The sequence below is a fragment of the Pristis pectinata genome, chromosome 10, assembly GCF_009764475.1.
Source record: "Pristis pectinata isolate sPriPec2 chromosome 10, sPriPec2.1.pri, whole genome shotgun sequence".
Classification (NCBI taxonomy): Eukaryota; Metazoa; Chordata; class Chondrichthyes; order Rhinopristiformes; family Pristidae; genus Pristis; species Pristis pectinata.
In genome coordinates this window covers 82,094,339-82,106,888 of record NC_067414.1, presented here as the reverse complement: position 1 = coordinate 82,106,888, position 12,550 = coordinate 82,094,339, and the positions used below count along the sequence as shown (strand labels likewise).

General features: G+C 39.6%; 1 protein-coding gene across 3 annotated transcripts in view; it reads right to left on the bottom strand.

Annotated features, from left to right (window-relative positions):
* Positions 1-271: 271 nt before the first annotated feature.
* The window catches only part of LOC127575458 (uncharacterized), a 132,202-nt gene continuing 119,923 nt past the window's right edge, over positions 272-12,550 (bottom strand). For 2 of the 3 annotated variants that reach the window (XM_052025349.1, XM_052025350.1), the window contains 2 exons: positions 9,051-11,209; positions 272-1,619 (listed from right to left, as the gene is read on the bottom strand). In XM_052025349.1, the coding sequence (XP_051881309.1) occupies positions 383-1,619; positions 9,051-11,209 (3,396 nt within the window). In that variant the 3' untranslated portion in view covers positions 272-382. Of the gene's footprint in view, positions 1,620-6,539; positions 7,096-9,050; positions 11,210-12,550 lie in introns of those variants that run through there. The other variant, XM_052025351.1, reaches the window with a different exon arrangement.

Here is a 12,550-nt window from a genome sequence, read left to right as displayed (position 1 = left end):
AGATCCTGATTCAGTGCCACTAATAATATTTGCAGAGATGTCAGCATTAATTTCAGGTGTTTGTTCACACAAAGATGAAGCAAGACTTGTTTCTTTTTTCTTATGTTCTGAGTTCACTGGGCCCACTTGCAATGGAAGGACAACATCACCTGTTGATCTATCTGATTTTTCGTCACTGAAACATATTGCACCCTCTTTCTCAAACAGGGACACTTCTACACACGATGCTGATCCATCTATTCTCAGTTTCTCTTTGCTTGTGTCAAGTGATGAACTTAACTTTACGAGTTGAGGCATCTTCAACTGCTGAAGTACCAAGCATTCCTGCTGTTCAATAGCACAGCTGGCACTTGTATCTGTTTTTATTTCAGATTCAGGTTTTTCAAACATTTCTTTGGACTGAGATGAGCTCTTTGCTTGCCATCACTAATTTGCAACACTGGTGAACTCTGTGAACAAGCTTACCTACTGTAATACCTGTGTCAGTAGGTCTCTCATTAGCAGTTTTTGCTGTGCTTTTCTCCTCAATTTCAGACATGGTTTTAGAAGCCTGTGAACCCTGAGACAAAGCTACATCCTCCATTGATTGAGATGTTGGTGGACTCTGCTGTGCAGATATTACAGTTCCGACTATTACATCACTTGACCTCCCCCTTTGGTTAAGATCAAGGCTTTCATTCTTGTCCTTATCAGACAATACAGCTGTGGGTGCTTCTACTTTCTGTGGCATTGCTGTGTCCTTAACTGCAAAATCTTGATTTTCTACTTTAGGTGTATTTTGCTGACCAAGCCCAGGATTTTCTTCAGCCATAATGGCTTTACTCCCATTAACTCTGTTGGTCAAGGCTTCTTTCCTGTTTTCAGACAGCAGTACACTTGGAAGCAATGTGGCCTTTCCTTCCATTTCTCCACTTTTCAATTCTGCTCCAGTCGAAGGCACAGCTGGAACAAGAGGAACGACAGCTGAATCTAGATGTTCCTCTTGCCTTTTAGTACTTTTTGAGGTGATACCCTTCTCAATTTCAGTTAAACATGTTTCAGAGGTTTGCGTATCCACAGAAGATGACTGGCTTTTCATATCATTGTGTTCACACAATGCTGAAGATACAGTCTCAAGTGAGCAACTTGCTTCTGAGCTACCAGCATCCATATCATCAAAGGTTTTTAAAGATGTATTTTCAACATGGACACTTGCGGTCTTCACTCCTTCGTTTCTATGCCCTTCTTCAGAAATATGTTTTGTATCATCAGCTTTCACTTTGGAAATTTCATCTGTTTTAGGTCTCGTGTCTACCTTTACTCCAGCAGCTGCTTCAACATTCTTTAATGTGTTTGGCTGCCTTTTACCAATTACGGTTAAAGTGCCATCTGTCCGCCTGGCAGATTTGTTTTGTATTTGAATCTTTAGACTGCCGACACATGTTTTATTTGAGTTAGAGGCCAAAGGCAGGTCCTTAGTGGTAAAGAAGTCAACTGTGTGGTGGCTTGTGGCACTCTTTTTTTTAGGTAGTGTTATTCTAATGGTCTCTTCTTCCTCAGTTCTGATTTCAGTGCAGTGCTCCAGCTGGTTTGAGGGGTTGCTCTGGGCATCAGATTCATCTCCCTTTTCACTTGATGGACTGTCAAGGGAAACACAGAAACGTCAAATGTAGTTTGCTCAATATTCTAGTAAAAAAAATCTGCATAGATTCAGAGAGGGCCATAGTCTGCCAAAGAAGCCTTTTCCTTCACCTTAAGGGGATAGAGGTCCAAGGGAGGAATGCACTTCTGCCTTATCCAAAAAGTAAGAAACAGTCTCACTATAGTCTAATTTGAGTTTTTAAAAGCAGGATCTCCTCCATAGCCAGACTGCCGCAGTTATGTTAGTAATAACGATCATCCAGAGAGTGAATCGTTCTGGACCCATTGACAACCAATGAAACAGAAAGAAAAAAAAAATTAATGTTGTTATCTTCTCCAAAGTGGAAACAGAACAACCAACGGCAAAACTTTCGTTTTGTGTTTGTTACACTATGAAGAGACTTTCTCAAACTCAGGATGTCACTAAGGACTATAAAGCCAATGCCATATTTTTGGAATACACAGCAAAGCCCTTATAATCTGCTATCAGACCATTTGGAAATCCTGATGGTTCAGCATCTGGCTGACCCAGGTAATGTTTCTTATGCTCTCCTGAAAATTACCAGGCCTTTGCTGCCCCAGATCTCACCTGGGGCACATGCTGCGCATCCCTCCCCCCAACCACCACCCTGAGTCTCACCAGGTCCCAGATTCTATGGTCCCTCAAGACTCACCAGGACTCTTGATTCCTGCGCCCTCCTGAGACTTACCAGGTCCTCGCTTCCACACTTCTCCGAAACTTACTGAGTACAGGGAGAATTTATTATAATACTGTGACATCATAAAATATCTAATTAAAATTGTGTAGGAATATCGGGGAATAACATCCAATAGTCCAGAAAATCCGCCAGTCCAGCACCAAAAGTGCCGAGTGTGCTGTCCAGTTCTCAGTTATATCGTAGTCACCATTGCAACCATACTAATCCAATTACCTCCATCCTCTAAACCTGCTTCATCTGAGCCCTACAAATGAGGGAAAGTAGGAATATTTATTTATAGCTGAGATAAGTTAATAGATAGAAAGCTGAGGTAAATTAATAGATAGAAAGCAGAAGCATTCAATAGACTGAAAATAAAACGTGTAGAAATAACACGGACTTTTTGGGCTGGGGGGCTGTGATGAGTGGGTGCCACAGGCATTAGGGGTTCTTAATCTATAATCAATGATTTAGATGAGGGGACCAAGTGTAAGATACCCAAGTTTGTACTGCAGGTTGTCAGAAAGATGCAGAGAGGCTTCAGGGAAATATTGATAGGTTATGTGAATGGCAAGACGTATTTCCAATATGAAAAAATGTGAGATTTCTACATAGGTGCAAAAAAAACCCTAAAGATGAAGTATTTTGCACAGGATAGGGATTGAATGGTGTTAGTATCAAAGGAACCTGGGTGTCCTTTAAAGTTAACATGCCAAGTACAACAGCAATAAGGAAGGCAAACGGTATGTTGGCCATTACTGCAAGAGTAGAGACATTTTGCTCCAATTACATAGGTCCCTGATGAGACTGCATCAGGAATATTGTATACAGTCTGGTCCTACCCCCCCCCCCCCCAGTGCAAGGATGGACACATTTGTCTATATGCATTAGAAGGAGTGTAGCAAATATTCACTACACTGATTCCTGGAAGGCAGATTTGTTGTACAAGGACAGATTAAGCAGATGGGGTCCGCGCTCTTGAGTTTAGAGAATGAGAAGTGATCTTGAGGGTAGGCATTTTAACTGGGAGAGAATGATAGACAAATTTAGAGCAGAACAAGAGGTACAGTTATCCTCTTCAAGGTATTCAGACAAAGACAACATAAACCAGATGGTAACTATACGGTGGACCATAAACAAATTAATAAATCTTTTCAAGAATTTTATACTCAGAATTTCCTGAGGATTCTACATTAATGCATAAATTTTTAAGGGACCTGAAGACTCCGAAATTATCATTTAATGAACGTTCAATATTAGATGCACCCATTTTGGAGGAAGAAATAAAGAAAGCAAATTTTTCAACAAATTCAGGTAAAACACCTGGTCCTGATGGGTATACAGTCGAATTTTTTAAATCCTTTTCTGATCTTCTTTCTCCCTGGTTAGGAAAAATTTTTAAAGATGCCCTATCAGTGGGTAAACTACCACAATCCTTTTATGAAGCTACCATCTCTTTAATTCTTAAAAAGGATAAAGATCCCACTGAATACGCATCTTATAGACCAATTTCTTTATTAAATGTGGATTCCAAAATATTGGCTTCTAGATTGGAAAAGGTTCTTCCACGAATTATCTCCAATGATCAGACAGGATTTATCCAAAATCATTATTTGCATTTTAATATCAGGAAGTTAATGAATATTATATATACCCCCACCATCCAAAATTCCAGAATGTGTTATCGCATTAGATGCTGAAAAAGGCGTTTGATAGAGTCAAATGGGAATATTTAGTTAATACACTTGAGAAATTTAATTTTAGTCCCAATTTTATATCTGCAATCAAATTGATTTATCATACACCTATGGCTTCAATACTTACTAATAATTAGCGATCCCCTCTGTTCAGGCTTTTTCGAGGTACTAGACAGGGTCGCCCTCTAAGTCCCTTTATTATTTGATATTGCTTTGGAACCCTTGGCAATTGCCTTTTGGGATTCTTCTAACATATTTGGTATTACTCGTGGACAGGGGATTCATAAGGTATTTCTATATGCAGATGACTTGTTACTTTATATTTCTAACCCGGAGGAATCCATCCCTGCAGCATGACTGCTGCTTGCTCAATTTAGTGTTTTTCTGGTTATAGATTAAATCTTAATAAGAGTGAACTCTTTCCATTAAATATGCAAACCCCAATTTATAGGCAATTACCATTTAGATTAGTAACTGACCATTCTATGTATTAGGATGTTAAAATTACCAAGAAGCATAAGGACTTGTTTAAAGTTAACTTATTACCCTTAACTGATCACGTTAAACAATTACTTACGAAATGGTCCCCATTATCCCTATCATTGATAAGCTAAATTAATGCGGTTAAGATGAATACTTTACCAAAATTTTTATATTTGTTTCAGACAATTCCAACTTTCATCCGGAAATCTTTTTTTGACACTATTGATTCTAAAATTCTTTCATATATGTGGCAGAATAAAAACCCAAGGTTAAGTAAGAAATATTTACAAAAATTAAAAAAGGATGGTGGCATGGCTGTGCCTAACCTTAGATTATATTACTGGGCAATTAATATCAGATACTTAATTTTTTGGGCTCAAGATTTAGATGTAATTCAATGTCCCAAATGGGTATACCTTGAGTATGAATCAGTGCAAGGATTTTCGTCAGTTTCTATTTTAGGAGCTTCACTCCCTTTTGCCCTTACTAAATTAAGTAAACATATGACTAACCCAATAGTTAAACATACAATACGAACATGGTTTTAATTCCATAAATTCTTTGGATTGAATAAATTTAATTTAGCAAGCCCCATTCAATCTAATTCTTTCTTTCAACCATCCAGAATCGACTCAGGTTTTTCTTTATGGAAAATGAAGGGAATAACATGTTTCTGTGATTTATTCATTGATAACTGTTTTTTTATCTTTTGAACAGTTGTCTAATAAATACAATGTGCCTAGATCACACTTTTTTTCCATAATTACAGATTAGAAATTTTTTAAAAGTTACTAAGCCTTCTTTTCCGACTCCATATAAAATTGAAATTACAGAAAAAATTTTAGGTTTTAATCCCTATCAGAAGGGCTTGATAACAATAATTTATAATCTAATTATGAAAATACATCTAGAGACACTTGATAAAATTGAGAATGAATGGGAAAGAGAACTCCAGATACTTTTACCCACAGAGACATGGAAGAAAATTCTCCAATTAGTTAATACATCTTCAATGTGTGCCAGATACTCTTTTGATACAATTTAAGGTGGTTCACAGGACCCATACGTCCAAGGATAAGCTAGCCCGTTTTTATCACCATATAAATCCTATATGTGACAGATGTAAGTCGAAGGTGGCTTCCCTAACACATATTGTTTTGGTCCTGCCCTCTTTTGGAAAAATATTGGAAAGATATTTTTAACATTATTTCAACTGTATTGAATACTGATTTACAACCTCACCCAATCACTGCAATTTTTGGGCTACCAATGTTGGATTCTGGCCATTTATCTGCTGCTGCTTGTCGTATGATTGCTTTTGTTACATTAATGGCCAAGTGATCCATTTTGTTTAAATGGAAGGATCCAATACCTCCCACTACTTTTCAATGGTTTTCTCAAACTATATCATGTTTAAACTTGGAAAAAATTAGGAATGGCACTGTTGATTCTTCGCTTAAATTTGAGGAAGTTTGGAGTCTATTCATTCAATATTTTCATATGATATAGATCCCTTTTCAATAATATTTGAACTTAGAGGAGCGGAGTTGACGACATAATAATGCTCTTTGTTCATTGAGAAATATCAGTCCAGTTTTTTTTTTCTTTTGAATTTTTTTTTAAGTTTGTTTCGTTTTATTATTTACAATTTTTTTCGATTTGGTTTTTTTAATACAATAAATCTTTTTCTTTCCCTTTTTGATTTTTTTTTGTAATATATTCACTTACTAAGAGATCGTGGGGCCTAGAATATATTTTTTATTCTTTATGATTATATACGTCATGATTGTCCTCCCAATCTCTTTGTATTACGTGTATAATCACCGATGTTATATTAATCTGTATTAATTTGAAAATTAATAAAAAGATTGAAAAAGAAAGACAAAGACCACATATTTTTGTGAAGAGGAAATCGTGTTTGACTAAATTATTGAAGCTCTTTTGAAGTAGTAACATGTACTACGGATACAAGGGAACCTGTCAATGTACTATACTTAGATTCCTAGAGGCAATCGATAAGGTGCCACATCCAAGTTTATTGCAGAAAATTAAGATATGGTGTAGGAGGTAACACACTGGCATGTTTTAGTCACATAGGGCATTGGTGAGACGGCACCTGGAGTAATATGTACAGCACTGGTTTCCTACTAGAATTTAGAAGAGCATGAAGTGACTCGGTTGAAAGCTAAAATGTTTCATTTTATAAAATGTAAACTGAAGGCACGGTAGTGTAGCCATTAGTGTAACACTATTACAGCACTAGCGACCCGGACTCAATTCCGGCCACTGTCTGTAAGGAGTTTGTACATTCTCCCCGTGTCTGCATGGGTTTCCTCCGGGTGCTCTGGTTTCCTCCCACATTCCAAAGATGTATGGGTTAGGAGTTGTGGACATGCTGGGTTGGTGCCGGAAGCGTGGCGACACCTGTGGGCTGCCCCCAGAACACTCTATGCAAAAGATGCATTTCACTGTGTGTTTCGATGTACATGTGACTAATAAAGATATCTTATCTTATATATAAAATCCTGAGAAGTCTTATCCAGGTGGCTGTAGAGAGGATGTTTCTTCTTGTGGGAGAATCCAGAAGTAGGGGATCACTGTTTAAAACAAAGGGGTCAGTTGCTTAAGACAAATGAGGCAAATACTTTTTCTCTGAATATTTTTAAGGCAGAGGTAGACAGGTTCTACATAAATAATGGGGTGAAATGTTGCCAGAGAAAAGTAAGAACGTGGCGTTTAGGTTACAATTAGAGTCATGATCTTATTGAATGGTGGAGCCAAATTTGAGAGGTTAAGTGCCTCTGCTACTGATTCATATGTTTGCAGCAGCAGCTGAAGGACAACAGCATCAGTCTTAAAGCCTGGTTGAAGGAAGCCATAACTCAGACAAGACTGAACGTCAGTGGCATGCAACTATTTTGAATAATTACAAAAACTTTGCATCAGACACCCTGTCTGGTAAAATATTTGATACATCCTCGTTCTTTTGAAGAGCTTTCCACAGATTCTTGAGACAAGAATTCAGCGAGCGTCAGTTAGACAATTAATTGGCTAGGGATAACGATAATAGGGATAATGCCTAAAGCAGAGGAATAGAACAAGATTGGAATTAAATGCCTGAAGCATATCCTGGATACCTATTTCAACCATTACATTTTTTGAGCGTCTATAAAAGCACCATTGTTTGGTTACAGTCTATCTCCAGAAACACAGATCAATCAGATTATTGGGCAATACAACCAATGAAGTTCAGCTCAAGCTCCAAGCATCGTTAGAATGACAATCTTTCAATATGGTATTTACTAAAAGAAATAAAGTGAAAATAAACATTCTTAAAGCACATTGGAGGAACAATCAACAATGCAAATTCTGAAGTGGTTTTTGAAAAAGTGAAGATGACAGTGGAATCGTTTAGTCTGAGGATAGCCAAGATTGGGTGGTGATGACTGGAGTAGACTGTACCCATGTGAAGATACACTAGAATAGAAAGTCAAAGGATACAAGTTATTGAGCAAGTCCAATGGAGGATGAAAAAGCAGCAATTAACAGGGATTTGCAAAGAGAATGGGTGTCAAGGAGGCTGGCAAAACAAAGGGAATAAATAATCTGAATAACGTGGGAATAGGTGGTTGAGTTTAAGATTTTGCAGCCTAGGAATTTGGCTAAAATTGCAACGTGAAGTTGGTGGTGATGAAAGCTTAGCACCGCAGAAATGCAGTAGTAGTGAATTAAACAGGGCAAAAACAGACAATGGTTTAGCTACATGGTTTGAAATTTAACTTCTTTTCATTTGACCAGTTTGTTATGCCCCACTGAATTCAGTCCAACTGATCAGCAGGAAAGGATAGTAGCAGTGCTGGGATTATAATGGAGACGCAAGAGACTGCAAAAAAAAAGCTGGAAGAGCTCAGCGGGTCAAGCAGCATCTGTGGAGGCAAAGAGATGGTCGATGTTTCGGGACTGAGAGTGTAGAGGGAAGATAGCCAGTAAAGAGAAGGAAGGGGTGAGGAAGGAGCTGGCAGATGACAGGTGGAATCAGATGAGGGAGGGATGGTGGGCAGATGGAATGGGGCGTGCGGGGGGTGGGTTTGAGGGGATAGGAAAGGTGAACCAAGGGAGAAGAAATGCAGTTGGGTAGGTACATGGGTGATGGGCACATGGAATAGGTGGGAGTGGGTAAAGAGTCTTGGTAACAGGTGGAAAAGGTGAACAAAGGGAGAGACAACTAGGGCTGACTGGTGGGAGTGGGAAAGGATCACAAGATACGAGTTACCTTATTTCCATCCTTCCTCTCCTCATCTGGTTCCACTTATCACCTACCAGCCTCTATCTCACCCCTCCCTCTCACTTCTGCATACTGGCTTTATATTCCCTTGACATTCTGTCCTGATACAGAGTCTCGAAACATTGACCTTCCCTTTGCTCCACAGATGCTGCCTGATCCACTCAGTTCTTCCAGCAGTTTATTTTTTGACTGGGATTACAGTGGGACCAAAGGATGATCTCAATGTGCCAACAACAATAAACTAGGGAATAAAAAAGATACACTTACAGTCTTATTCTTGTAGTCACAGTGGAATGTGGTTGTGAAGTAATTACATTCTTGTTGCTACCTTTTCCTTTTGAGTTTTTTATTTTCTGAGTTTTCAGTCTTTCAGAGTCAGCACCAGATTCCTGTGTAATCACACTATGACTCACATTGAAGTGTCCCACACTTTGCTGATTAGATATACAGCTAACTGATTCAACATCACTGTTCTGATTTGCAGAATCCAAAGCGATCGTGTTTTCACCCAGTTTATCAATGATTGCACCTGGTAAAGAAACGTTGAAAGCCTCGTTGTTTGTAGAATCAACAAAAGCTACCTCAGAACTTTTGCAATTATTTCTTTCCACTTTCTGACCAGGAATTGGAGTACTTTTGTGTGATGATATTACAGATACAGAACTTCCAAACTGGGCTTCTGAATTTGATGTCTTTTCTGAAGAACCTTTTACTGGAGATTCTATTTCATTATCTGGACTGAAAGATCCCCTTTGTGAAGACTTCTTTCTTGATGCAAATGGTTTGGAAACACTTTCTACAGATTTTTCAGTGAATGTAACAGATTTTGGTAATGTTTTACGATGGATCAATGGAGAAGTGCCTTGCTTTGGTGATGGCAACATCTTAACTGGGACTTCAGGGGACTGCTGTGGGAGCTTCACCGCATTTACATCAAAATCATTTTCTTTCAAAGTTTCTTCAATTGTGTTAGTATCTACAATCCCAGTATTCTGACCAGACTGATCAGATTTCAGAGACCGCCTCTTTCTTCCCTTTCTTCCGCCTCGTTTGCCATCTGAGGGTGATTTTTTATCCATCTCAAAGGACACCAGAGTTGCTGTATTTAAATCAAATTTTAAATCCAGAAAATCCAACTTTTCCACTGTGTTTTTAAAATGTCCTACATTAGTTTGAGAATTAGTGACAGGCTTATCTGTATTTGATTCTTGTTCCACTAAACCATTTAGATTTTCTCCTGATAGGTTATCTGTTGAGTGCCTCTCAACTTTGAGTAAGTTTGCTGTATCTTCACCGATGCACGTTATGCAAGAGGACCCGGTCTCCTCCACTTTAGTTTTAGTAGCACCTGCTGTGAGTTCGTCTTTCTTTGATGGAATCTGTTGCTTTGCCAAGTCAGGTGTAAATGATGTTTTTTCAGAAATTGTAGGATTCCCAATTTCCTTTTTAACTCTTTGAAATGTGGAATGGTTCAACTGTTTATTTTCTTCATTTTTCAATGGCTTTTCTAATGCTTTCAATTCCACACCAATGCTGTTAACAGGCAATGAAACAGATGCTTCTGACAATTTTACACTTGAATTTACTTCGACTTTGGGAACATGTATGTCAATTTCAGCAACTCTGGCTATCTGCTCAATTCTCACAGTCTCAGATATTGGCAAAATGTATTCCTTTATGGCTGGAATATCTACACACTTATCATCAATTTTGCAGTCATACTGGCCTTCAGTAAGTCTGTCACTATTTACAAATTTGTTGTCTTTCTGTTGTTGGGAGTCCTGGGATTTGTTTTCATTAAAAGAAGTGTCATTGGGCTTAGCAATTTCACATTCCTTTACAGTTCTGTCAATAGATGGCAAAATTGCACCTGTGCAGCCAGATGATAACGACGTCTCCAAGTTATTTACCAATGTGCTTGACACATCACTTAAAACTTCTTTTGTTGGGTTACTATGCACAACCTCTGGAGACAGTTGCTCTCTAACACCTTTGGGCTCAGGTTCTCTCTCTGTGCTCTGCAGGCTGATATCAATTATCGTGGCTTTCTTAGTTTCAGGTGAACTTACAGTCTGCTGGCCCAGGTCACTGGAGGCAGCTGACGGGCAGCTTTCATCCGGAGAACCTGGAGATATCTCTGCCAGACATTGGTCAGGGACTTCAGTCTCAATCAGTCCTTCGCTCCGATGGTCTTGGGAAAATCCTGAATCCTGAACGTTACTTGGGGAGTTCTGCCCAGAAGAACTTAAGTCTTTTGTTGCTGGAGGAGATTCCTCAACAGAATTGCCAGGGCTTAAAGGCACTGCAGATGATTTTTTCGAAGTTTTTTTCCTACCAGAACTAAAAATACCTCCCAAATAATCCAGCACTTGGTTTCTTTTACCCTCTTCTGCCTTTCCGGAGCTCGGAAAACGAATATTTTGAAACTAAAAATAACCAAGAAACAGTATTAGAGAACACACAATCCCAGAAATGCTCCACAGTACAATAAAACAAACGTCTTTTTTTCATGTAAAATCAGTGGTAGAACAGCGTCATCTGTACAACTGGGCCGCGGAGTTACAACCACAAGAAATGCGTTACTTTATGGCCAATGCATGGCGAGCGGCGTGTTTAGGATTTTTTTCAATGAGCGCACGCCCAACAGAAAGACTACTGTAACCACGCAACTGCAAGATAAAAATGATGTAAAGCTCTGAAGACTCCCGATTGCTTCGCCTTTGCCGCAGAGTACCGAACGATTACTTCTCCTCCACTCGACTGTGAGAAGACCGTGCTCCCCGGGAAGAGCAGCACCACCTGCAGCGCGCACCCGGCCCCAGGTGAACTCCAGCGCGCGCCTCCGCCCCGGGAGAGCTCCGCCCCCTCCTCCAGCGCGCGCCTCCGCCCCGGGAGAGCTCCGCCCCCTCCTCCAGCGCGCGCCTCCGTCCCGGGAGAGCTCCGCCCACTCCTTCAGTGCGCGCCCCCGCCCCAGGCGAGGATGTGTGATGCCACGTGCTCGCCAGCCAGGTAGGTAGGTAGGTAGGTAGGTAACATGATAGCAGACATCTCGGGGGAAATAAACCAGAAACATGGATTTTCATGTGAAGCAAACAGCAGACGATCGTAACAAACAACCTGCGGGAGGAACTCAGCGGGTCGAGCAGCATCGGTTGGGTCGGGTGGGGCAGAGTTGTCGACGTTTCGGGTCGAAACTTTGCATCAGGACTGACGTATACAATTGTACTTTTAAAAATAGAAATTTCCAAATAAAAGCAGAAAACCAGCTGTATGCTGGAATTAGTCATCAATAACTAATAAGGATATAAGAAGTATAGGCAGAAAGGACCATTAACAGACAGCTCTGCCATTCATTAAGATCATTGCTGATTTTCTGTCTCAGCTCCATTTTCTTCTCCTATTCATGTCTCCCTTTATTCCCTTAATATGCAGAAATTAAGTATCTCTGTTTTAAATTAATTCCATGACTAAGCAACCACATCATCCAGGGCAGGGAATTCAAAGATTCACCAACTGCAGTGAAGGAATTTCTTCTATTTCAGTCTGTCCCCTCTGGTTTTAGTCTTGGAAAAGATCCATATCCTATTTCCTTGTCATTGGGAAGAGACTGAGGAGAAGATAGAGGCTGAGCAAGTCTAAGAAGAACAAGCAGGGCCACATTAATGAACACGGCAGGACTGACAGTCTGAAGTGTATTTATTTCAATGCTAGGAGTATAACTGGTATGGACGATGAATTTAGAGCCTGGATTAGTACTTGGAACTACA